This window comes from Chrysemys picta, chromosome 3 (assembly GCF_011386835.1).
Source record: "Chrysemys picta bellii isolate R12L10 chromosome 3, ASM1138683v2, whole genome shotgun sequence".
NCBI classification, from domain to species: domain Eukaryota; kingdom Metazoa; phylum Chordata; order Testudines; family Emydidae; genus Chrysemys; species Chrysemys picta.
Window position 1 is genome coordinate 101,047,610 of NC_088793.1, and position 27,919 is coordinate 101,075,528.

Sequence of the window (27,919 nt, forward strand, 5' to 3'; positions counted from 1 at the left end):
CCCATGATAGTGGTGCTCTGGTTCAGGATGGATAAGCTCCTTGGAATTCCAGGGTGTCATGTCTGCAATATTCACATTATCCCTATCTTAGTCTCTGTTCCTGCTTCTTTGGAGTCCATGGTGAAACTCCCATTGACTTCAGTTCTGCAGAATCAGGTTCTTAGTGAGTGACATATGCAAAACTGCTGCCTAATCGTGGTGTCACTATGCCATCTGTCAAACTCAAAATAAGGATCTTTCCAAATGTCTTCTGGATTACAGCTTTTGCATCTATCCAATCATCTGTTGACAACACCCATCATGTTTATAGGCTAAGGCTTTTCCTGTGTCCTCCCACATAGAGGAAGCAGTGAGATGACAGAGATTCATCCTTAGAGGAAATATTGTTTTGTTCCAAAACAAACGCATACAAATGCCTTAAAAAAAAACAGCATATTTTTCTTACTGTCCCGTTTTGTTTTGAAAACTTTCTCAAATACTGTTTATCATAGCAACTCTCTCTGGCATTTCAGCTAAATTATATCTGGAAATTACAGGACATGACAAGGTCAAGGGGCACTTCCACTGATGCCAAGCTCTGTTTTTTTTTTAAACTTTATTTACCTTCTGCTTTTGACTAGATTCATATGATGCTTCTCCCCAACAACCAAACCCCCCCCCTTTTTTTTTTTAATTTTCTTTATATTTTTGGAATCTTTAGTTCTCATGAAAGGTGCTAATTTGACAACTCTGTACACTGTTTATCCAGAGACCAGCCACAGGGAGCCATAGTGTCCTGGCAGTGAGCCTCAACCCTGATCTGGAGACAGCATCTTGATGAGTAAGAGAGCTGTTCAGGGGCCTTGCCTGTCTGGTCCTTGGCCTCTCTGCTGAGATTGCCCTAATGATGGCAGTTTTGTGGGTGTTATGAGACCTTTTCCTCAGGCAATGCAGTGGGGACTAAAACTTGGCCATAAGTGGTATACTGAGTAGCAATTGTAAATGTTGAGGAAATGGGGGCATGATCCAAAGCCCACTGAAGCCAGTGAAAAGGCTCCTATCGTCTTCAGTAGTCAGACTCTTAATTCAGATCCACATAAGTTACTAAATATTAGGGGATAAGAATTATCTTTGGCTGTGTTGGAGTTGGCTGGCAGTTTGTGGGTGAAATGTCCCATTACCAAGCTACTGAGACATCCAGCCCTTTTCAGCAAGCCTTACTTTTAAGCTATGGGAAGAAATACAGTAGCCTTAGGATTCTGTAATAGAAATGATTGCTATACAACATCACAGGCATGAAAAAGTGCTTTTTTTATGATGGTGTAACTTAAAAAGATAGAGACTAATTCAAAAAAGCCCAGTAAATAAATATCCAAGGTGATGGGTGAATGCAAGTTTGCAGATCCTCAGTTGGTATAAATTAGCGTAGTTCACCAGCTGAGGATCTGGCCCAAGTGTTTTTCCATGCTATGTATTTACTGTGAGTTTCTGGCTTGTCTTAAACAGAAAACTATTTTTGTAATGTGTTTGTGGTTTGTGGTGCTGTGAAGCTGCCCAAATTTGGCATGCCTGAGGACCCCAGAACATGAATCAGTGCGATTCAACAGTAACATTACTATTTGAGTTAGACTTCCTGACCACAGTGAAGGACTCATTTACTTTGGTGACCAGGATCATATTGTGGGTACTGCTTGTTAAGATGCGTTCTAGTCATATTATTTGGAGGTACAAGATGGGGCGGTTAGCTGCCAAAATAACACCAATGATTTGTGGATCGTGTTGTGGTATTTATGCCTCGTCTAGGTTTTATCTAAACATCTTCAGGTTGTTTTTTTTACAATTACAGAATTGTAATATTACCACTTTAGAGCTGGCGGTCCTGCACTTACATTTGTTTTGTAGTATGGCTTTGATGCCACAATTAAATCGATTGATTGTTTCTAAATGTTTCTTTTAATTGAATATGGACTTGTATTGTCTGTTAAGTGTCATTAGTCAGGGGCTGTGTAATTCTGGCATATACTGTACTGCATCCACGTATTCTTTTTTAATGTTGTTTCTTAATAGATTGGACATCATAAATCCAGAGTGATCTCTGAATTTTTGTAAAGGGAAATCATGCTTCACCAATAACCTAGAATTCTTTGAGGGGGGTCGACAAGCATGTGGACAAGGGAGATCAAGTGGATATAGTGTACTTAGATTTTCAGAAATCCTTTGCAAGGTCCCTCACCAAAGGCTCTTAGGCAAAGTAAGCTGTCACGGGATAAAAAGGAAAGTCCTCTCATGGATCAGTAATTAGTTAAAAGATAGGAAACAAAGGGTAGGAATATATGATCAGTTTTCAGAATGGAGAGAAGTAAATCGTGTCCCCTGGGGGTCTATACTGGAACTAGTACTGTTCAACATATTCATAAATGATTTGGAAAAAGGGGTAAAGAGTGAGGTGGTAAATTTTGCAGATGATACAAAACTACTTAAGATAGTTAAGTCCAAAGCAGACTACGAAGAGCTACAAAGGCATCTCAAAAAACTGAGTGACTGAGCAACAAAATGGCAGATGAAATTCGGGGTTCATAAATGTAAAGTAGTGCACATTGGAAAACACAATCCCAACTATACATATAAAATGATGGGGTCTAAATTAGCTGTTACCACTCAAGAAAGATCTTGGAGTCATTGTGGATAGTTCTCTTAAAATATCCACTCAATGTGCAGCGGCAGTCAAAAAAGCTAACAGAATGTTAGGAATCATTAGGAAAGGGATAGATAATAAGACAGAAAATATCATATTGCCTCTGTTTAAATCCATGGTACGCCCACATCTTGAATACTGAATGCAGATCTGGTCTCCCCAGCTCAAAAAAGATATTGGAATAGGAAAAGGTTCAGAAAAGGGCAACAAAAATGATTAGGGGTATGGAACGGCTTCTGTATGAGGAGAGAGTAAAAAGACTGGGACTTTTCAGCTTGGAAAAGAGACGACTAAGAGGGTATATGATAGAGGTCTATAAAATCATGTCTGGTGTGGAGAAAGTAAAGAAGGAAGTGTTGTTTACTCCTCAACACAAGAACTAAGGGTCACCAACTGAAATTAACAGGCAGCGTGTTTAAAATAAACAAAAGGAAGTATTTCTTCACACAATGCACTGTCAACCTGTGGAACTCTTTTCCGGAGGATGTTGGGAAGGCGCATACTATAACAGGGTTCAAAAAAGAACTAGATAAGTTCATGGAGGATAGGTCCATCAATGACTATTAGCCAGAATGGGCAGCGATAGTGTCCCTAGTGTCTCTGTTTCCCAGAAGCTGGGAATGGGCAACAGGATGGACCACTTGATTACTTGTTCTGTTCATTTCCTCTGAAGCACCTGGCATTGGCCGCTGTCGGAAGACAGGATACTGGGCTAGATGGACCTTTGGTCTGACACAGTATGGCCATTCTTATATTATTCTACAAATTCAAGGGGTTGCCTTCCTACTGACTGTGTTACCTGTTACTCGAATATCTATAGCTAACTATAAAAATGTTTTTCTTTTAGTTAAAGAGCTCATAGTTAACTGAGCCATGAGCTTGTAAAGTATTGAAAAGATTTTCATCACAGCATAATACATAAATAATCCATAACGTTAGAGTGCAAAGGACTAATTCTGTAACTTGTTTCCTTGACGACTACTCCCCTCCCACAAAGCAGAGTTTCATCAAGTAGATAAAGGCTACTCTTTACCTGAAATATTTACATGAAATTTGAGACTGTTTCCTAAAACTTTTTTCCCCTTCTGTTTTCCACCTGTTCTTGCCACCCCAAAGCATTTTCTGAAGTAAAGATATTTTTATTGGCACATTGTTGCCTTAAACTGTTTTCCTTTCCAGTGTTCAATGTGCAGCACATTATTATGCTATTTACTAGTGCACTTACGGAGTTGATGGGTTCCCTCTAATTAGTATAGAGTTGATAGATGATAATATATGCACTTTTCTTAAAGATTTTATGGACCTGATCCAATGCTCAGTGAAGTTAGTGGGACTCTCTGGACTCAAATGGATATTGTACCTGGCCCTAAATATTTGCGCATCCACCACATAAATCTTGAGTGATAAAGAAGAGTTGTAATTCATTGAGGATCCAAAATCAAAATGTATGAAATGGGCTGTGGTCAATCAAGTCTGACACCTCACAGTAGGTTACCACATTTCAGGCTAACACTAGTAATAGTAACTAGGAAGTGGAAAGGCTTGTTATGCCTAAAAAGAATAAATAAATGGAATACTTAGTCTTTGTTAAAGGACATGCTGCTTTTGAGGTTTATGGCCAATGGGATAGCTTAGCTGCCAATGTTTTAACACCCTAACGGGAGGAGCGGATGGAATGAAGAGACCCTAAAATGATGGATTTTGTAAAACTGGAAATTAAGAAGCTGTTATGGCAAACCAGCTAACCTGTGTATAACTCATAGCAGTTTAACGAGAGACATTGCAATTGTAATCAGGACAATTGACTTGTGTGTGGATATCAAATAAATGTTAATTAGGCTAGCAACCTCTAATTCAGGGGTCGGCAACCTTTGGCACCCGGCCTATCAGGGTAAAGCTGCTGGTGGGCTGGGCCAGTTTGTTTATCTGGAGCGTTTGCAGGCATGGAGCCCTGCAGCTCCCACTGGCCACGGTTCGCTGTTCTTGGCCAATGGGAGCTGCGGGAAGTGGCGCAGGCTGAGGGATGTGCTAGCCACAGCTTTCAAAAGCTCCCATTGGCTGGGAACAGTGAACCGTGGCCAGTGGGAGCTGCGGGGCTCCGTGACTGCGGACGCTCCAGATAAACAAACCGGCCTGGCCCGCCAGAGGCTTTACCCTGATGGGCTGGGTATCAAAGGTTGCCGACCTCTGCTCTAACCAATTTGCTTGTATTGGTAAGAATCAGAGTAGATACTAAGTGTATTTGTCTGAGGTTACCTACTTCCTGTTATAAGAAACTAAATTAGCTTGTAGATGCTAAGTCCCTTTCATGTCTTAATTGCCTTTATATTATTCATGTGATTGTGTTCAGTTAACCTGAAGATCAAAGATGTGAGACACTGCAGGAAACTCATAATATTACCTATAGCAGGGGTCAGCAACCTTTCAGAAGTGGTGTGCCTAGTCTTCATTTATTCACTCTAATTTAAGGTTTCATGTGCCAGTAATACATTTTAACATTTTTAGAAGGTCTTTCTATAAGTCTATAATGTATAGTGAAACTATTGTTGTATGTAAAGTAAATAAGGTTTTTAAAATGTTTAAGAAACTTCATTTAAAATTAAATTAAAATGCAGAGTACCCCGGATCGGTGGCCAGGACCTGGGTAGTGTGAGTGCCACTGAAAATCAGCACGTGTGCCATAGGTTGCCTACCCCTGACCTATAGTGTCTTCAGCTTCTCTATCCCTGTTATAATGAATGACAGGCAGTTCCCATATATAAACCAGTGTAACTAGATTACCTGTGTATGCGTAGGAAATGGAATGTTAACTTCAAAGGATGGGTCAGTGTGTGCTCAACAAAAAAGGAGCTACAGTCACATGCTGTGCTCAAAACACTTGACAGCCTATTTCAGCTACAAAAAAGAAACCTCTGGCCTGATTCTGCATCTCTAGTATGCTGACCTTTAAACAGTAAAGTTTAAGATGTGGGACTAAGATCTTCCAAGAAGTTACTTGGAATACCCTGGAAAATGCATGGAAAGCCTCTAACAGACTCTACATTCTGACCTGTTGAAATGAAATTGGATTCTGACCTGTTGAAATGATTCAAGAGAGACTTTTGTGCAAACCAGAAAAGTCACCATCAATGCTACAATTCTGATCTGAGAACTTGGCAATCTCTTGTAACGTACATGATTCTTTAACCATTCAATAATTCTTTTTTTCCCTTTTATTAATACATCTTTAGTTAGTTACTAAGGGTTGGCTGACAGTAGGGGAGAAAGAAAAATTGAACTCTTGCCATTACAGGGGCTGGCTCTGTCCCCACTGGAGCGGGAGGGGTCTCGGGCAGAAGGGGTGGGGTGGGGGTCAGCGTGCCCAGCCAGCCCATCTGAGCTGCCTGGCCCGCGCCGCCTGGGGCTCCAGCAGCGATTTAAAGGGCTTGGGGCTCTGGCTGCTGCCATAGTAGCAGCAGCGGCGGCCAGAGCCCCGGGCCCTTTTAAATCGCTGGTCCTGGGGCAGCTGCAACTTTTGCCTGCCCCCACCATGTTTAAAGCCTTCTAGGGGAAGGGTGGGCAAAAGGGGCAACGACATTAAAGTGCTGTCACGGCAGCGCTTTAAAGTCAGCTGTATGAGCCGCTACCGGTACTCTTTTTACCGGTACACTGTACCGGCCCGTACCGCCTTACTTTCACCCCTGGCTGACCACATAATATTTGGGTAAGATTTGAAATACATATTGACCTGGGGGTAAGTGTCTGATCCTTTGGGAATGGTAGAACCTCATGTATGGTGAATTGGGTTTTCAATAACCTCTCATCATATAAGACCAGTTTGTCTGGATGGGAATGAAGGGCTGGAATGCCTAAAGGGGACTGCATTTTAGCTTCTGGTAAACCAGTGTGGTTCTACAGAACCCCGGTTACTGACTTGATTAATCTAATTATAGAATAAATCACCAATTTTTGGTATGTGTCTGCCCTGTTTCTTGCAGTCTGCCCTGAGTGTGGCATTCTCAGTGTCTTCCATTTGAGGCACCAGTCACAGAAGCATTTAAAAGTCAACTTTTTCATTTTGGGGAAGGAAAAGCATTGTAAGCAATTGACATAGGACAGTATCTGGTCCTAATATTTTTATAAGGAAGATGAAAGAAGTAAAGGCCCTGTCCTGTAATCTTGATTTATGTGAATGGTCTCATTGAAATCAACAGGATTACTTGCACAAGTAAAGGCTACTTGTGTGAGTAATGGCTATGGGATTGGTCTCCTAATCTGTAAATTTATCAGCTTCTGCAGGCTTGTATGACTTAATATAGACTGGATAATTAAATTTTCATTACCTAAAAGAGGGGTTTCAAAATGACCTACAGTGACATTTAACTCCGTTTTTATTTTCTTTCCTATATTACAGGTACTGTCTGCCTGTGTGCTAACCATAATCCTAGGATGTATATTTGGACTGAAGCCTAGCTGTTTAAGAGATGGTAAGTAATGTGATTCTCCAATATAAATAGTCTGAGCAATTCCTTTTTAAAATTCATCAGGAGGTTATCAGAGAATCATCCTTATGTTGCAGGGAAAGACAGTTGTGTGCCTTACCTGAAGTAGTTTCAATTGCCAGCACCTTAGTCCGAGGACTTGCCTGTGGGAATTCCTGTGGGTCTCTGCTAGTTCATTGGTGTCTTTCCCTTTCACACACCCCTCCCCCGTCCCTCCCACTATAAGGTTTGCTCAGAGAGGAGACTGGGAGGTTGTATTCTAGGAACTGGAACAAATGAGGAAACAATTTGACTAGTGAAATGAGTAAATCCTCCATCAAAGAAATCCAAGAGGGAGTGGATTGTGACAGATTCTGACCAGACTCAGAACACAGAAATGCCATTGAGTTGAGTGTAAGGCCTTTTCCAGCTCAGGCAATAATCCTGTGATGATATTTACCCTGATACTCCAATTACTGTTAAATCCCCACTGGAATCTGTTTGATATTGTTCTACCATTTTACTCAGGCTTTGCAGAGAGAAACAGGATTTTTTTCGTGACCGATTAATTGATCAGCAGAAGGAGATGAGGTGGACACTTGTTTCAGCAGTTGACTTCCATCCTCTATTTGTCTTTCTCTTTTAGTAACTGTGAAATACTTATATCAGACCTTGTAGATGGGGGTTAGTACATGTGATTTTATTTATGAGTAAATAAAGCAGCTACCTATATACACCTCTACCCCGATATAACGCGACCCGATATAACATGAATTCGGATATAACACATTAAAGCAGTGCTCCGGGGGGGAGGGGGCGGGACTGCGCACTCCGGCGGATCAAAGCAAGTTCGATATAACGCAGTTTCACCTATAATGCGATAAGATTTTTTTGGCTCCTGAAGACAGTGTTATATCGAGGTAGAGGTGTGTGTGTGTGTATGTGTGTGTGTGTATGTGTGTATATATATATATATATATATCACCATGATATCTAACTTTAGGCAACCACAGGATATTGGAAAACTAGAATAAACACATCTATCTAAATAGTGGTACAATAAAGCTGTGTCATTTCCTACAATGATCTTGATCTTATTGATGTTCTAGGCATATTGACCAATTCAGGATTAATGTTTAGCCATTGACATCTAAATTCCCACCTCGTATTCCCTACCAGCATCCTAATAGCCACACACTGCTTGTTTGAAAGAAACAATAGAAAAGACATGAAGGAATGTTAATCATAATACTTTTAGTCCTTAATCATACCCCTATCTGGAATAATTATAATGGTACAAAGTCTGTATCTAGAGCAAGTGCTAGTTTTCTGTCCTTTGCAAATATTTAGATCTTGTTACCATTGTTGTTTGAGTTCTGCCCTACTTTTTGCTAATAGCTGCTAAGTTCCTAATACTGAGATTACTGAAAGTAATGACACTGTCCAATATTTCAGTCAAAACTTGCAAAGGCCGTTGCTTTGAGAGGACATTTGGAAGCTGCCGCTGTGATGGAGATTGCGTCGAACTTGGAAATTGCTGCTTAGATTTCCAGGAAGCATGTATACAGCCAGGTAAGAGTGAAAACATTGGGGAGACAAAGGGAAGCAGTTACATCATCTACTTTATAAATTACTGCCACCGGCGGGAGTGCTAGTGAAGACAGGTCATCATCAGCTCCTGGCTGTTTAAACACCATGTTGCTGAGACCTGCTGTAAGAACACTGTGGTTAAAATGCCATTGATCTGTCTATGCTAGTGATTCCACGATTGCTTTCATTGATGAAGCATATGGTTACTAATATTTTAATTTTATTATTATTATGGCAGCAAACCTGTATCTGGCACAGGCAGCACTGGCTGGCATGGGGGGAAACATGGGAGGGCCCCTCCCATTCTCTGCTCCTTTATGCCCACTCCCCACCCAAATGAAAAAGGAAGCACATAGAAGCTCTGGGGAGACTGCTCTCCCTCCCCGCTAGAGCTGAGCAGTAATGGGACTTTCCATTCATTGAAAAATTCTGAGATTTTGAAGTATTTTTGTTCCATAGCAAAACATCTCAGATTTTTATGTGCAGTAGCTGCCTGGCCCAGCAGCCGCCCAGTGGCCCTAGAGAGCGACATGTGCCTGATTCAGGAAAACACCTGAAAAAAACCTGATACAAACTATGAGCTTGATCTGGCTTTCATTCCAGTAACCAAGAGTTTCACCATTGACAATAGTGAGAATAGGATTGGGCACTGTGGCCTCGATTCAGGAAAGCACTTTAACATGTGCTCCATCACTACTCAGGACAGCTCTTGAACTGAACCATTATGGGAAGGCCGGATTAAGCGTGCTTGCTATGAAAGATATAAATTGCCACTACTTTGGGAAATCCATACAAGGCTGCCTTTTATTGTCCTTCTTGATCTGTGGCAATATAATGATACAATGTCATGGTATCACTTATAAGTGGCTGTTATTGCTTTGTGCTCTGTTATGCATGTGTGGACTCCTTAAAACTCATCTTTGCTTGTGGATCAGGAGGCAGAATTTAGCCCTTAATTTTTACATTACTCTTGCATGTAGACCTTACCTTAGACCTTAGTCCATCCTGTGCTTTGCTGCACATTGGGATACCCACATTTGCCATCCTGGCCTGTCAACTGCCCTTCTCTCCAAATCTCCCCATTTCATGAGGTGCTTGATGTCATTCAGAACTGTTCGTTTCCATGTTATTCATGGTCTTCCTCTCTTTCTTCTTGCGTTTTCTGGCTTTCATTCAAGAGCGGTGTTTGGTAAGCGTTCTTTTTCCATTCTCAGCACATGTCCCAGCCACTGATGTCTTCTTTTGTAGATTATTTGTGAGAGGATACCTTGTTCAGTCATTTTTATGACTTCTTCATTCGTCTTCCTATCTCTGTTATTCCCAATATTCTTCTCAGACATTTGTGATGAAATGCATCCAGCTTTTGCATATCTTTCTTGGTAAGTTGCCATGTCTCACAGCTTTATGTTGTGATGGCGATAACAAATGCTTTGTACACCATTCAGTTTTGTCTTGAGGGAGATGTTTTTGAGTTGCCAGATGTTTTTGAGTCTTCCAAATGCAGCGTTTGCCTTCCCGATTCTTCTACTTATTTCCTCGGAACTAGTACCATCTTGTCCACCTTCTCCAGTTTCTCTTCTTCCATTTTGATTTCTGTCCTTATAGTCCCCATTAACATGACTTTACATTTCTTTGCATTGTATCTCAAACCTATCTTCTCCATTACTTCTTTTACTTGGTTTGTGCATTTCACTGATCAGAGCAATGTTGTCAGCAAAGTCTAGATCAAATAGCCTTGAATTGTTCCATTTTAGGCCATACGTAACAGTGTCATATTGTTTTAATCCATGGTTGATGACTAGCATAACAAAAAAGGAGACAGGATGCACCCCTGCCTTACACCTGTCTTGATGCTGAATGGATTACTCAATCCATTTTCCATTTTAATGCAGCATTTTGAGTTGGTGTAGAATGCCTTTATAATGTTAATTAATTTTGTTGGAATTCCTTATTGTTCCATAATTTTCCACATTGTTTCTCTGTTTACACTATCAAATGAAATTGATGGCAAGACTGCCTTGGAATTCAGTTGTGTTCTCAATAATCCGTCTCAGGGTGAAAATAGCGTTTGTGCCCAATCTCCCTTGTTTAAATGCAGATTGTTGTTCACATAGGATGGTGCCAGTGCTGATCCCAAGCCCGGATCAGAAAGGAGGAGGGTTGGTCAATGGGGCGGCTTCCCGTCACCGTTGATATATTTAAAAAAAAAAAAAAGTTCTAGCTACAGAGACTACTCACATAAACCTGCGTGTAGACAAGAACTAAAAATTGTACTTTTTGCATTTGATTTCTGCTTGTAGCTCATATATGGACCTGCAATAAGTTCCGGTGTGGAGAGAAGAGGCGGCCAGAGAATCGTTGCTCCTGTTCAGATGATTGTGTGGAAAACAAAGATTGTTGTGTCAATTATTATATAGTTTGCCAAGGTAAATTCCCATCTTACCTTCCCAACCACACCCTTCTTGTTTGAAAGGAACAATAGAAAAGTTACAAAGCAATGTTAATTGTAACACTTTTAGTCCTTAGTCATACTGTTAACAGGAATAATGATAACAGTACAAAACTTGTATCTAGAGCATGCCCTAGTTTTCTCATTTTTTTCAAATCGTTAGATTTTGTTACCATTGTTGCTTGACTTCTGGCCAACTTTTGCTAATGGCTGCTAAGTTCTTACTACTAAGATTACTACAAGTAATGATGATGCCACCTGAGAAGTCCTGGCCTTTCATCCTAACGGTGTGAAAACTGAAAGAAATATTTTTTGCCCCCCACCCCCCTTTTTAGAAATTGTGATGGACATTTAGCAGATCAATTTTATTTAATTTAATATGAGAACTTGTACAATATTTCTTAATGTGACTGTACCTATTTTAGGAGCGAAAAGTTGGGTTGAAGAAAAATGTGAGGACATTAATGAACCCCAGTGCCCATCAGGGTAAGGATGGTCTCTCTCTATTTGGAAGTTTGCATTTAAAACAATATTTTTAAGAGTAATGTTATCTCAGTTTACAATCAATCAAACCACTCCTTACCTTATAATAGTAATTATATTCCATTATTATTTATAGTGTACCAGTAACATTACAAATATAGTTGTTTTTATTGGTAAAAGGTTCAATATACAAGCACCATTTTATAACAATCTCCCATAAATGTCCAATCCTGTAAGGTGCTGGGTGCTCACTTCTTCCATCTCAGAATCATGCCGCATTGGGTCTTTTAAGGTAACAAATTTCTTGCTGTGGTATAAATGGTAGATATTCCAGGCTTTTGAACTAAAAACAATTGTGCTCTGTGCAACCAGCTAGAGAGGCATGGGGGGTCAATTGAAGTATTATTCAGGGCTGTCAAGTGTCATGCATCTTGCATGCCCTGTCATCCCTGCCTGCAGCTCAGCCTGAATCTTACCTCTGGCTGACCTGTAAACTGCAGCAGCAGTGGGCCCTTTTGGGTGCTAGAGGCAACTGTGAAGCATGGAGACGGGAAGCCAGGTGGCCCATAGGACTCCTGTGGCTGCTTTCCCAGTGGGAATTGAGCATGGAGGGGTCAAGCAGTGATGAGAGGAAATTAAGGGGTGGCAGCAGCAGCTAGTATCCCCAGTGGCAGGGCCAGAAGGTAATGGGACTCAGTACTGACTCCAGCCAGACACAGCTGCCCTCCCAGACAGCACAACCCCAGCACCCTTCAACTCCTACTACAGACCTACCCCAGTGCCGCCTAAGCAGTAGTCAGGCAACTACCCAACTACCCTATACATGCTCCAGCACCCACCAACTCCAGCACCCTAGAATCCATCCACCTAATCCAGCAACCCCAGCTGCTGTCCCTATAAGCATTAGGTTTTGGGCAGTTCCATGTTCTACATACCACCACTGCTAGGTGGAAGGTGTATTGACCATACGTGGAATTTTATGATCATATGCAAATTATCTACAGTATGCAAATTAGTTCCTTAAAAATGTGCATAAAATGTCACCATATGGAGCTGCCAAGATTTGTGTAGCTTCTATAGTTCTTATAGGCTGATCAGAAGCCAGAGCAATGGCATAAAACATAGGAGCTACCATTTATGGTTTGTGCTTTTTGTTCTGGCAGTTTTGAGTTTACTGCATGGAAGGAATGCTCAGCTAGAGACTTTTACCAAACTAGTGTCAATTGGTGTTCAACCAGAAACTCTTCCATAAAACCCAGTCCAGAAAGGTGATGTGTGTTCTAGTTTGAGTCAGACAGACAGAGCCCCCCACCAATGATAACAAATGAAAACTGCATGCCCCATTCCTAGAGTGGGGATAAACAAGAATGCAAGTGCATCTTGCTCAGCGCTCACTTTGAGCTAATAGAATTGCTCTTGGGTCTCTACAACAACTGGACTTTTTTGTATTTTGAGTGTATGTCAAAGTGTTTCCTAATGTACCGTTACTTACTTGGTGTTTCCTTGTCATACTTGCATATTTTGTGCTTTTAAATCACTCTTAATTCTTTGTTTTGGGTTGCATTGGGTGGGTTCTGATGGTCCAGAGTAGAATAAGGCTCTGATCCTACAAATACTTAACATGTGCTTAACGTTACTCACCTGAGTAATCCCACAGACTTCAACGGGACTGATCACATGCTTAGAGTTAAGCATGTATTGAAGTCTTTGCAGGATTTGGGCCTACATGATTTATGCAAAGGCATAAATTATTTTTTTCTGAAAAGAAAAATCCTTGTCTTTTCCTGTGGTGGTGGAGAAAGAATGTGTCGGATATCCTTAAGTTTCAGGTTAGGCTATCTCAAGGGGGCAAGATATATAAATACCAATCTTTTCTCTGGCTGATTCAGAGAAGGGATTTGAATCCACATCTCTTACCTCTAAGGTGAGTGCCTTAATCAGGCTATAGAGTTACTCTTGCTATTTGGCACAATTGACTTTTAAGCATTTATACAAAGTTGACCAACTCCAACGGGAGCGAGAGCAATCAATTAACTGCAGAATGACCTGTTAAGAGTGCTGTCCTGGAAGAGAGAAGATCTGAGTTCAAGTCTCTGCCCCAGAGTGGGCTTTAAACCCCCATTTATCATGGCCTAGGCAAGTATGTTAACCATTGGGCTAAACCTTATAAAAGAGCTGCAAGACAAACTTTGCTGACCTTGAAAAACTTTTCTCCAGCAGAAACCATCAGGTCAAATTTATGAATAGTTTCTAGTCGACTGGAACTGCATTTTTCAGCAAACAAATGAAAAATTTCTGCCCATCTGTAATTGTGAACATTAATGAGTATCTGTTTAGCTCTTTACACTGGAAAAGCAGTGTAAAGATATTAAATTCCATGTTTTTCTTTTACTCTCTTATTTCTAATTGTTCAGGTTTGCAAAACCCCCAGTTTTGTTGTTTTCTTTGGATGGCTTCAGAGCAGAGTATTTGCACACCTGGGGTGGACTTCTTCCTGTTATTAGCAAATTACGTGAGTAGATTCTCTGTCCAAGCAATAACATGACACTTAATTAGAAAAATCTAAGCTGTCCATTGTTTTAAGAGTACAAGGAGAACTCTTTTAAACACTTCACCAGGAGCTGGCCAAGTATTCTTTGGGCTCTCAGTGAGAGACTGAATATGGTTGAGCAGCCCTTTCTGTGGTTGAGCAGTGATAGTTTTGCAAAATAAAAAAGCAGTTAGATGTGATGTTTTGACTCCATACCATTTCTGAAGTATGATTTAGCCTGTAGAGTGACTTGTATTTAGATGGGGAGGTGACAAAATAATGGAAAGAGGGGTAGAAAGTATTTAAATATTTTGAGAAGGAAAGCGGGGTGGAGAAAATATGAGAAATGACTAATAAAATGCAAGAGCTGATGCATGGAGTAGGAAAATGATGATATTTGAGGGAGGAGTTTCATTTTGTTAAATGAATGAGTGACTAGAAGCGGCCATAGTCTTAGTGCTTTTTTCAACAGGTTTTGTGGTGTTTTACAGAATATAAAGTTTAGTTGTTTTCTTTTTTTTTAAAGCCCAAGGTTTTTATCCCTTATAAGGATAATTGAAACATAAGGCATACAACCAAACTCTTGACCACTTGTAAAAATTCCATGGTACTTCTTGCCTGATAGCAATGTCAGGCTTGCTGTGCTGTCCAAATTACAATCTGGAGTGACTACATTCTGTTTATCTAAAAATAACAAATGAAAACATTCTCTCCTTAGATATTAAAAATGTATACACTTGGACTGAGATTGAGATGGAAATAGGAGATAGACTTGTTGAAAGTCTCTGGGTAAGGATAAAAGGGGTAAAAAACAAGTGATGTCATGGTAGGGGTCTATTACAGACCACCTAACCAGGAAGAAGAGGTGAATGAGGCTTTTTTTAAACAGCTAACAAAATCATCCAAAGCACAGGACTTGATGGTGATGGGGGACTTTAACTAACCAGACATCTGTTGGGAAAATAACACAGCAGGGCACAGATTATCCAACAAGTTATTGGAATGTATTGGAGACAATTTTTTATTTCAGAAGGTGGAGACAGCTATCAGGGGAGAGGCTGTTCTAGATTTGATTTTTGACAAATAGGGAGGAAGTAGTTGAAAATTTGAAAGTGGAAGGCAGCTTGAGTGAAAGTGATCATGAAATGATAGAGTTCATGATTCTAAGGAATGGTAGGAGGGAGAACAGCAAAATAAAAACAATTGATTTCAAGAAGGCAGACTTTAGCAAACTCAGGGAGTTGGTAGGTAAGATCCCATGGGAACCAAGTCTAAGGGGAAAAACAATAGAAGACAGTTGGCAGGTTTTCAAAGAAACATTAAGTGCACAAGAGCAAACTATCCCACTGCGTAGGAAAGATAGGAAGTATGGCAAGAAACCACCCTGTCTTAACCAGGAGATCTTCAATGATCTAAAAATCAAAAAAGAGTCCTACAAAAAGTAGAAACTAGGTCAAGTTACAAGGGATGAATATAAACAAATAACACAAGTATGTAGGGACAAAATTAGAAATGCCAAGGCACAAAACGAGATCAAACTAGCTAGAGACATAAAGGGTAACAAGAAAACATTCTACAAATACATTAGAAGCAAGAGTAACGGGCCTACCCTGTCCTTGGTCTTCCTCAATGAGCGCGGAAAAATAGCAACAGGAAATGTGGAAGGTGCTTAATGACTTCTTTGGCTTGGTCTACACTACCCCCCTAATTCGAACTAAGGTACGCAACTTCAGCTACGTGAATAACGTAGCTGAAGTCGAAGTACCTTAGTTCGAACTTACCTTGGTCCACACTCGGCAGGCAGGCTCCCCCGTCGACTCCGCGGTACTCCTCTCGCCGAGCTGGAGTACCGCAGTCGACGGCAAGCACTTCCGGGTTCGACTTATCGCGTCCAGACTAGACGCGATAAGTCGAACCCAGAACTTCGATTTCCAGCCGTCGAACTAGCTGGTAAGTGTAGCCAAGGCCTTTGTTTCGGTTTTCACCAAGAAGGTTGGTGGTGATTGGATGTCTAATGTAGTGAATGCCAGTGAAAATGAGGTAGGGTCAGAAGAGGCTTAAAATAGGGAAAGAACAAGTTAAAATTTACTTGGACAAATTAGATGTTTTCAAGTCACCAGGGCCTGATGAAATGCATCCTAGAATACTCAAGGAGCTGACTGAGGAGATGTCTGAGCCTTAGTGATTATCTTTGAGAAGTCCTGGAAGATGGGAGAGATTCCAGAAGACTGGATAAGGGTAAATATAGTGCCTATCTATAAAAAGGGAAATAAGGACAACCCAGGTAATTACAGACCAATCAGCTTAACTTCTGTACCCAGAAAGATAATGGAGCAAGTAATTAAGCAATCAGTTTGCAAACATCTAGAAGTTAATAATGTGATTAAGTAACCGTCAGCATGGATTTGTCAAAAATAAATCATGTCAAACAACCTGATAGCTTTCTGTGACAGGGTAACAAGTCTTGTGGATGCGTGCATGTGTGTGTGTGTGTGTGTGGGGGGGGGACGGGGGAGGGAGCGGTAGGTGTGGTATATCTTGATTTTAGTAAAGCTTTTGATACTGTCCCGCATGACCTTCTCATAAATAAACTAGGGAAATTGAACCTAGATGGAACTACTATAAGGTGGGTGCAAAACTGGTTGGAAAACCATTCCCAGAAGCATAGTTATCAGTGGTTCACAGTCATGCTGGAAGGGTATAATGAGTGGGGTCCCACAGGGATCAGTTCTGGGTTCGGTTCTGTTCAATATCTTCATCAATGATTTAAATAATGGCATAGAGAGTACACTTATAACATTTGTGGATGATACAAAGCTGGGAGGGGTTGCAAGTACTTTGGAGGATAGGATTAAAATTCAAAATGATCTGGACAAACTGGAGAAATGATCTGAAGTAAATAGGATGAAATTCAATAAGGACAAATGCAAAGTATTCCATTTAGGAAGGAACAATCAGTTGCACACATAAAAAATGGGAAATAACTGCCTATGAAGGAGTACTGTGGAAAGGAATCTGGGGGTCATAGTGGATCACAAGCTAAATATGAGTCAACAGTGTAACACACTGTTGCAAAAAAAAAAAAAAGCAAACATCCTTCTGGGATGTATTAGCAGGAGTGTTGTAAGCAAGACATGAGAAGTAATTCTTCTGCTCTATTCCACGCTGATTAGGCCTCATCTGGAGTATTGTGTCCTGTTCTGGGCACCACATTTCAGGAAGGATGTGGACAAATTGGAGAGAATCTAGAGAAGAGCAACAAAAATGATTAAAGGTCTAGAAAACATGACCTATGAGGGAAGATTGAAAAAAATGGGGTTGTTTAGTATAGAGAAGAGAAGACTGAAAGGGAACATAACCGTTCTCAAGTATGTAAAAGGTTGTTACAGGGAGGAGGAGGAAGAAAAATTGTTTTTCTTAACTTCTGAGGTAGGACAAGAAGCAATGGGCTTAAATTGCAGCAAGGGCAGTTTAGGTTGGACATTAAGAAAAACTTCCTAACTGTCAGGGTAGTTAAGCACTGGAATACATTGCCTAGAGAAGTTGTGGAATCTCCATCATTGGAGATTTTTAAGAGCATGTTAGATAAAAACCTGTCAGGAATGCTCTAGATAATTAGCCCTGCCACAAGTGCAGGTGACTGGACTAGATGACCTCTCAAGGTCCCTTCCAGTTCTATGATATTCATCACAATGAGAGCTGACTGGAGGGTGACAATTCCATATCACAGCAACTTTCAAAGTTTTGAAAATGTTTCAATTTTGTACTGAACCAAATCAAAATCTTTCAAACACTTTAGTGAAATAGAATTATGTCAAAAAGTCCAGTTTTGATTAAAAGCTGAGCTTTTTTAAGGTCCAGGGCACTCCTGATGAGAGGGACTAACTTTCACATTCTCTAGTGGGTACTGGCCTGAGATGTGGGTGATCCAGGTTTGAGCCTGCTTTGCCTGACTCAGAGCAGAGCTTTTCATCCCAGATCACTCTGAATCGGACAGAGCGGGCTTGAAGTTGGGTCTCCCACATCCCAGGCCAGTGCCATGCCATCAAGCTAGTGAGGGCAAGAGTTAGTCTGTCTCTGGTCACTTTGGACCAGAGAGCCTTGGACCTTGGAAATGTTGTGACCAGCTGAAGTCACATCCTATTATGTAAAATAGTGTGGGGATGTTGTTCAGCGATAGACACCTTTTACCTTATTGGTGTCTGCATTTAATTTGCAGGTTAAATGATTTATGGTATGTATATGCTGGGATGTGGAATATAGCCCAATTTTGGCTGTCAATGCATGGGGGCACAAGGAGGAGAGGATATGATGCAAGGAGCCTTAGCCTCTCCTTCATGCCCTGTGCAGAGGACAGCCACAGTATGGATAGGGAGTGCAAGCCCTGTGCTAGCCAGGAGCCAGCAGTAGCACTATCTGACCCAAAGGGGGATGAAGTTGGGGTAAACAGGCCTCACCTCCACATTGACCAGCAGAGCTGGGCCAGCACGAGAGAGGAGATACATAATGGACCCTTTCAAAGTTTGAAGCTCCTGATGTAGTGTGCACAACTGTGGGCCCTTGGAGGAATTCTGGCAGAGTGTCTTCATCTGCTACTGTTACAACAATGACTACTCAGCTTCTCCATGATTTAGTCAAAGGACTGAAGCCTGATGAAAGCCATTGATGTCAATGGCAAGAATCCCATTGATTTAAGTGGTCTTTGATTTTGGCCTATAGTTTGTAATGAAACATTCTGGAATGGTAGGTGCTATATGTAAATTATTGTCATTTAATATTGTAAATCAATGTGTTGCTAACTTAATTTATTAAGCGTGTTATGAAAATAATAGCACCACATAGCCTCTGATCTGGCAAATAGTTACACACAGGAGTAACTATGCAGGTCAATAGTACTATTGGAACTACTCATGCATATGTATTTGCAGGACTGGGACCCATGGATATAAAATTCCTATTCATTCCACTTAAGAGTTAAGATTTAAATAGCCAAATTGGGGTCATTAGAAGCCCCCATAGAACAATGTCTCTGTAGCATTCATTATTAGATATGGGGAAAAACATATTTTTTTCTACTTTATTTTTGTAACTAAGATGTTATTAAAATATGTATAATTACTGTTGTGAGTGGACACAAATGCTAGGTCCATGTGTTACTAAGCCAACTGGGTTTGGGCTGAGACTAGTCATTGTTCCTAGCTCTGGTCTCTAGGGCATACACCCAGGCTCTAACCTTTTTTCTGAGCCCTTCCTTAGGACATGGGACTCCACGTTCCAGCTGCCTCAGACCTCCCAGGCCTCCTAGTTGCTTGCACACACTCCCTCAGAGTTCCACCTAGCTATGGGCACTGTGGCTTCTAGTTTAACCACCACAGGACAACATAGCAGGAAAGCAAAGAACACAGGCTTAGCAAAGAAATTTCTTAACCACAGTCACTTTACTCTTTAACAGCACTAAAGCGACAGATCTTTGCAAATTCATAAGTCTGAGATGCACTCTCCCCTAGATTGATCTCACCCCTTCTATGAGTCCGAGGTCTTGTCTGCATTTCAGGCTAGCCAGATTTCCTCTTCCTCCAGCAGTCTTCTTGCATGTGGTGATAGATGGCCCTACTCACAGAGAAGCCCTCTTTTATAAAGTCTTGCTTCCTTTTTGGCCATGTGCTCCACTGCTATGCTTATCCCTTCACCCTCTGGGCTCTTGTGTAGAGAGTCCATTGTTCCTTGGCAATAGGCTGGTAACTGAAAGACCCTCAGTGGCCCTAGATTGTTGTCTTGATGGCTTCTTAGAGATCACATCTTTCCTGGGCAGGGTAGCTTACTAGAATACATTGCAATAAGCTTGCTTTGAGCAAGGTTAGACATGAGTTCATCATATAACAAAAAAATGGATGTCCTAATCCAAAATGGAGGTGACAAATTGGAGTTCACAGTTTGACCCAGATATATCCCACTCTGTCACATGTACATTTTGGTTTGGGAAAAGGGGGTTGCATATTTCTTTTGACTCTTCAATACATCAATTTTCAAACAAATCCTCTTTTTGTCTTCAACTTTATCTGGCTTTGAAATATGGGAAGTGAGCCAAGTAAGATAGAAGACAAAGTAAAGTCCTTGCCAAAATCCCCATGGATTTTGGTTAACAAATCCTGAAGATTTATATTTTCAGGCTTTAGAAAAATAGCATCTGGGGAGACAGCTAGGACAAGTTTGGAAATGCTTGAAGGGGTCGCTATGTCCCAGAGCACCAGAAAGACTTGGTAGGGAGGATGCCTTTTATTATACTCTAAAAAAGGAATATTATGATTTTTAGGAGAGGGTTTGGCCTGTTCTTATTTTATCTAAATTTGTTTTTCTCCAGTTGGTGCCTAGTCCAGAGCACATTGAAAGCAACATGAGACTTTTTCCAGTGGATTCAATGTATCTTAGATCAGGTTCAGCGGAAGTAGCAAAATAACATGTTGGATATAAAGATTTCTTGAACTCTGCCACCATCTATACTATACTGAACGTATGGGAGAGAATGATCCAAAGTGCATGCATAGATTACAGAGCAGAAAATCAATCTGATGAATCATTAACTTTATGCTTATCTTTATCCTTTACACAAGGGGTAGGCAACCTATGGCACGGCACGCGAGCTGATTTTCAGTGGCACACTCACTGCCAGGGTCCTGGCCACTGGTCCGGAGGGCTCTGCATTTTAATTTAATTTTAAATGAAGCTTCTTAAACATTTTAAAAACCTTATTTACTTTACATACAACAATAGTTTAGTTATGTATTATAGACTTATAGAAAGAGACCTTCTAAAACATTAAAATGTATTACTGGCATGTGAAACCTTAAATTAGAGTGACTAAATGAAGACTTGGCACACCACTTCTGAAAGGTTGCCAACCCCTGCTTTACACAAAACTTTTGGTCTTTGTGTGGTATTTTTTTTATACTTTAGTGAGGGTTATTGTCCTAATTTTCAGAAGAAGAGAACACCTATTTAGGTGCTTGAGTATAGATTTAGGCAACTTGCTTAAGGAATCCAAATTTGACCATTTTGGCCTAACAGGAATGACTTTTCATTCTAATATATATTGTCAGTGATTTTTTTTTTTTAAAAAGAGACCCGCAATTCTATGTCAAGAACATAAGTTTGAGGTTATGCCTAGAGAACATGATAAACACTCCCTTTTATGGGATGTGTATATAAACTGAAAGCAAAGTAAATCGCAATTTGTGACATACCCTTAAGAGAACTGGGGCAACACAGCATTTATAGCCTTCAGTCAAAAGCTACTTTGCTTCTGGGAACTCCCAGACTGAAATCATTATTAGTGCTCACACTGCACAGCACTCTCACCAGCTGCCAGATCAGTGTTCTAATTGGAACAGCATAACTTCTTTGGTCATTCCTGTATACATTTGCACCAGATATTGTTCAAAAGGCCTGATTCTGTGACAATTGACTTCAGTGATCGAAGATCAGCCCCATAAGGAGTATCTAGAATGCATTTCTACCACTAGCTGTTAAGTCAAATGTGACTTGTTCATTTCTGACAAATACAGTAGCTCCTCAATTAAAGTCATCGCAGTTAATGTTGTTTCGTTGTTATGTTGCTGATCAATTAGGGAACATGCTCATTTAAAGTTGTGCAGTGCTCCCTTATAATGTTGTTTGGCAGCTGCCTGCTTTGTCCACTGCTTGCAGGAAGAGCAGCCCGTTGCAGCTAGCTGGTGGGGGCTTGGAACCAGGGTGGGCCGGCAGCCCCCCATCAGCTCCCCACTCCCCTAAGTTCCCTGTGCAGCAGCCACCCAGCAGGCTACCAGTTGCCAGCAGTTCAGCTGTCTCTTCCCCCACTGCCATGTGCTGCTCTTGCCTTCTGCCTTGGAGCTGCTCCTGGGAGCCTCCTGCTTGCTGTGCAGGGGACGGGGGAAGAGGAGGGCTAATGTCAGGGTGTCCGCCTCTCCCCCTATTCCTTCCCGCCCCGCTCCATATAGAGCAGGGTGGGGACAGGATGGGGCTCAGGACAGAGAGAGCTTGTTGGCTGCAGCTGCTGTCTCAACTTCCTGATCTTTTTAGAGGCAGTGTACTTAGAGTGGTGTCAGCGTACTTAAAGGGGCAATGTGCATCTCTCTCTCTCTCTCTCTCTCTCTCTCTCTCCCACACACAGGCTGTGTTTCTCTGTCTCTGTCTGCCATGCTGTCTCCCCTCCTTCCATTTGTGCTGCCTTGTAGAGTATGAGGCTACATTAACAACAGCGTGTTAACCCTTGAGGGCTCAGCCGAATGCTATTCCATCATTTAGCAGTAAGGCATTCCCTGGGAAATATCGCACCCTCTTCCACCCTCTAACTTCACCACCTCCATCAAGCTTCACAATCATCATTGCTGTGTACAATATTAAATTGTTTGTTTAAAACTTATTGTGTGTGTGTGTATATATATACAGTATATATAGTTTTTTTGTCTAGTGAAAAAAATTTCCCTGGGACCTAACCCCCGCCCCCATTTACATTAATTCTTATGGGGAAATTGGATTCGCTTAACATCATTTCGCTTAAAGTCGCATTTTTCAGGAACATAACTACAACGTTAAGCAGGGAGTTACTGTATGAATTCTAGAATGTTGAAGAGTGCAAACTCTACAGGGGTATGATTTTTAAAAGTGAATGTATACATAGTTGAGTCTTGTGAAATTTTTTCACTTTTGTAACTTTACATTTTTCCCCCTAGAAAAATGTGGAACATACACTCCCAACATGAGACCAGTGTATCCAACAAAAACGTTCCCCAATCACTACACCATTGTCACAGTAAGAACTTCTGTGTTTTTCTCTCTAGAAGATACATTGTTCTGAATTTATTCAATTCCAGGGGAAACAGGATTTGTGGATTATTAAACCCAAGAAGAACAATACTTAAGATTTCCCACAGGACTATGAAAATGTAGATTCCACACTTTTCTTCTTTTCTCTTCATGCTAAGAGCTGGCTTAATGTGTGACAATCACTATATAAAGACTACTTATGCCTGGTTAGATTAACTTGATCCTGATAATTAATAAAAACTATCCAATACCAGGTGTAAGAATTCCTGTGGCATTATAAATTAGTATGCTTCTTCACTTTGTGCATTGGTATGAATTTGGCATAATCCGCTGAATCACAGTTTTGGCCAGGGGAGTAGAAGCAAGCTAGGTTCTTTTATCATTCCTTTTCTTTGGGAAGATATGTGCCTTATGCCCCTCCCATGGAACAGAAATTGTGACATTAAGTAAACATAGATGAGGTCTGAAATGGAACCAGCAATCTGAATATCTCATGAGTTTTGAAGGTGTGAGGAGATCTAAGGCTGTCTGGGATTCAAATCTGGTTCAGAAGCAGCCCAAGGGTGGAAGGTGTCACAAACAACTGATCTCTAAAGTTTCTCCCATCTTGAATATATACAGGAGAAAATAAACCATTTTTTTTTAAAAAAAGCTTCCAAAACTGGATTGTGTCTTACTGCCTTCTATGGTATATCAGCAGACTCCTTTGAGCTTCATGGTCAGAGAGTTTAGAACTCAAATTAAGACTGATGGAATCACAGCCTCACTGCCTTCTGCTCCTGACTCATCAGTGCTGTTGCCTCTTTGGGTGGCATGGCAGTGGATGCTGTTATGTGCACAGTCTCTGGATCTCTACTTATTTTTTAAAAAGTTGTTTAATGCCCCCCTCCCCACAAGACACACACTCCCAAATTTGAAGAGGTGACCTGGTAGAAAGAGTTTTGCTCTGTCACCGTGTAATGGGGTCTCCCCTAACCTGGCATCAGACCATCCTCTGCCTCAGTTCTCCCACTCTTATGAAAGCTGGGGAACTAACTCTCCAGATAGTGTGTAAATAAAGCTCCCCACTGTCACTATGCCATTCCTTTTTCTGAGGCATGTATTTATTCAATCACAAACACAGTTCAACATCAATCAAAATAGGTAAACCAGGCACACAGCAGGTATCCCCAGTCTGGCCTTTCACCTAGCTGGAGTGGTAAGCTCCCTTCCGGCTCCTTTCTCTGTCACAGGGTCTCCTCAGAAGCCTCCCTACTCCTTGCAGCTCCCCACCATTGAGCTACTTGTTGGTCTGTTATCTTATGGAGGCATCTAGTCACAGGTGGGGATCCTCCCAACTGCTTCATGAACTCCATCCCATTCTGTGGCAAACCAGCTGTGCTACCCTTAAGATGTCAGGCTAAGGTTATGCCTTCCATTTAGGCTCTGTTTTGCCTAAATGCCTTTAAAAGAGCATAAGAGAAAACTATAGCAAGTAGGCTATAAATTCAGCCAGAAGAGGTCAAGCCAAATTCAGACTTAGTGTAAGTTAATAGACTTGCATCCACTTACACAAAGTCTGAAAAATGCTGCATTACCTTTGAGAAGTGTCAGTCTGTATTTGATCTTTGTAGCAGTGAAATGTGACCCTGTTAGATCGTTCTGTGACTTGTGGCATTTATAGTGACGTATACATAAGGATTTCTATAAAAAAGATTTTCTTTTTTATACAATGGCACAATCTTAATTGTAGGGGCTGTATCCAGAATCCCATGGTATAATTGATAACAAGATCTACGACCCCCATAGAAATGTTTCCTTCATGCTTAGAACTGAAGAGAAGTTTAATCCGCAGTGGTACCAAGGACAGCCTGTAAGTATTAATAACTAATATACTGCTATGAGACAAAAGAGATAGTGGTTATGTTGTTTAGTTATTTCTCAGGAAAATGGTGATACTGAGAAACAATGTTACAGAGAAAACAACAAGGAGTCCTTGTGGCACCTTAGAGACTAAAAAACTTATTTGGGCATAAGTTTTTGGGGGCTAAAACCCAGACTGGGAGTGGTTGGGTCATTACAAAACCTAAACTTAATTTCCCCAATACTAATTTCTCCCTACTGTTTCTCACACCTTCTTGTCAATTGTCTGTAATGGGCCACTCTCTTACCACTTCAAAAGTTATTTTTCCTCCCTTGGTATCCTGCTGTTAATTGATTTATCTCATTAGACTGACCTCACACTTGGTAAAGCATCCCTCATCCTGTCATGTTTTTATACCTGCTCCTGTATTTTTCACTTCATCCATCTGATGAAGTGGGTTCTAGCCCACGAAAGCTTATGCCCAAATAAATTTGTTAGTCTCTAAGGTGCCACAAGGACTCCTCGTTGTTTTTGCTGATACAGACTAACATGGCTACCACTCTGAAAAAAGTTACAGAGAGCATTTCCAAGGCAGCCAAGAAGCGGTCACTGAGCATAACTACATGATTACATTGTTGCAGCTGTAAAATGGATTTGAAATAGCTTACATATAAACTGCAATAATGAAAAAAATAGGTGGCAGGATTTTTGTTAATTATCTTATTTATATGATTTTATGGCAATTATCCCCGTTTAGAACATTTTCATTATTTTCAGCCCCCTCTCCAGCCCCCCTCCAAAAACTATAATTCTGTAGAATGGTTCCAGTCCAAGATCCCTGTGGATCCTAAGTGGGAAAGGCATCTTGGTACAGTCCAACTCCTCGAATACTGAGAGCTTGAAAAGTCATCTAGCATTTTCACACACTCCAGCTGCAGTGACCCAAAGATTCCCACCCTTCCTCCTTTGCTCTTTTCTGCCTGGGAAATAATGCATTAGAAAGAACTAAAACTAACAGTTTGTGTGTGTTTTTTGCCTTTCTTTTTTCCATTTCTCTGGCTTTTATGTCTGTCTCTAACTCTTCTCTCTCCATCCTCTGTCTCTTGCCATTTCTTCCTCCCCTCCAGCCTATGCTACTTATCTTCCCTTCACTAGGTCTCCCATTTATCATCCTCTCCCAACTTAGTTTCAGCTTCCTCTTTTCACCCAACTTGCCATATTATTGCCAACCTAAACATTCAAAAATCATGAATTAGGCCTCAAAAAATCATGATCTTGGCTTAAAAATCACGAGATTTTTCAAAAAAATACGTTTTTGGTTTTTATTTGCCTTTTGGGTTTTGAATCTTTAGGTTATTCTCAGGTCACCTTTTCAAGCTTTTCTCCACAACCATGAATGCTAGAACTTTGTTTTTTTTTTAAATGAAAGTGGAAATTCTCGTGAAATAACAGAACTCCAGGAGCTAGGGCTTTATGACAAACACTAAATAATTATACTTGTCCTCATCCCACAGATCTGGCTGACAGCTATGCATCAAGGTCTAAAAGCTGGTACATTCTTCTGGCCTGGATCAGATGTGAGAATTAATGGAACTTTTCCAGACTTGTATAGAAAGTACAATGGGTATGTAAAACATCATGTTTTGTGTGTGTGTGTGTGTGTTTGTGTGTGCCTTTGGTAGAGCAATAAATTAGGGGAGAGGTAATCAATTATTTTATGTCAAGGTCCACATGTCTTGGTCATGGTCCAGACTCCAGAGAAAATAATACAAAAATAATAACAATAATGATGATGATGATAATAAGTAAATAAAAAGATTTCGAAGTCTGTTCAAAAGCATCTGGCGGTCCGGAGTTGGCTCGTGGTCTGCCCATTGACTACCCTTGAATTAGAGTGCGAGAGAAATAAAACATGTAGGTTGGTTCTGCTTCCTTTCCTGGTTTGGATCAGCTTTCACAAAACGATAGATGACAGACAGAGGATAAATATCTTCCTGCTTACTAATACAGTCCTGCACATTGTGAAAAAGCAGAATCCCACTAGCCAGAGCCTGCATTTTCCATGATGCATGTTGTGTAACTGGCTGAAGAACCTATTATGCTATAACATGGTATGGAAAAGTATGTTTATAGGAGAGGTATGCAAAAAAATTGCCATTTGAATCTGGTGATGCTTTGATGTCTTCTATTTACACTTAGTGCAAATATTTCACAAATACCTAGATTCTAACATTGATCACTCAATCTGAGCTCTTCCCTTACATGAAGTGGGAAAATCTTTACATGATATTGTCTATGTACTTGAAAAACTATGTAATGAGATAGTTATGGGAAACATTGCACTGTCAAATTAACCTTATTGCAAGTTTTCAAGGTATTTCACAGTAAGGCAGTAGCCTTTATGGTCAACTGTTAATCATACCTATGAATAAACATTTCTCTGCAGTGGAAAAATTATGTGCATTTGAGAATCATCATTAATAATATCAAAATCTTCCCTGAGGTCCTCAATCTTCTTCTTCTCAGGTCCTATTTTTCTTGTCAGGTAGATTCTTACTGTTGGTTGCTTGTGGGACATTCTACATGTTTCTCCAGCTAGTTGAACAGGATCACTTGGAATTGCATTGTGTCATTCAAGCTACAACTGTCATCAGCAACAAGTGGTGCTGCCTCAGTAACATATAGGCTGTTTTTAGTGGGTGTATACTAATCTATGATTGTCAGTCTACTTCAGAGTTTTGATTCCAGATTTTACCTATGTATGGTCATTATAAACTTGGCATCTGGGCTCACATTATAAACACCAGGATGGTTTTAAAAATATGGTATATGGGACAAATCCTTCTCTTCTTATGTGAGCATGCCTGGTGAAATCAGTAGAATTGCTTGTATGAGGAAGGCAGGCAAGATTTAGGGCCTTATCCAAACTCATGGAAGTTAGAGACTCCTGTTGACTTCAATGGGCTTTAGATCAGGCCCTTAGCCTTGTATTGGTAAAATTTGCCATCATTGTAGTACTCCAAATAATTAATCTAGATATATTTAAAGGATATCCAACTTTAATGTT

General features: G+C 40.7%; 1 protein-coding gene across 3 annotated transcripts in view; it reads left to right on the forward strand.

Moving 5' to 3' along the window:
• ENPP1 (ectonucleotide pyrophosphatase/phosphodiesterase 1) overlaps nt 1–27,919 on the forward strand; it is a 75,833-nt gene that overhangs the window by 20,393 nt on the left and 27,521 nt on the right. For all 3 annotated transcript variants that reach the window (XM_008176600.4, XM_042848173.2, XM_042848174.2), the window contains exons 2-9: nt 7,068–7,140; nt 8,590–8,706; nt 11,025–11,150; nt 11,599–11,659; nt 14,071–14,168; nt 22,916–22,995; nt 24,742–24,861; nt 26,367–26,476. In XM_008176600.4, coding sequence (XP_008174822.2) covers nt 7,068–7,140; nt 8,590–8,706; nt 11,025–11,150; nt 11,599–11,659; nt 14,071–14,168; nt 22,916–22,995; nt 24,742–24,861; nt 26,367–26,476 — 785 coding nt within the window. The remainder of the gene's footprint in view (nt 1–7,067; nt 7,141–8,589; nt 8,707–11,024; nt 11,151–11,598; nt 11,660–14,070; nt 14,169–22,915; nt 22,996–24,741; nt 24,862–26,366; nt 26,477–27,919) is intronic.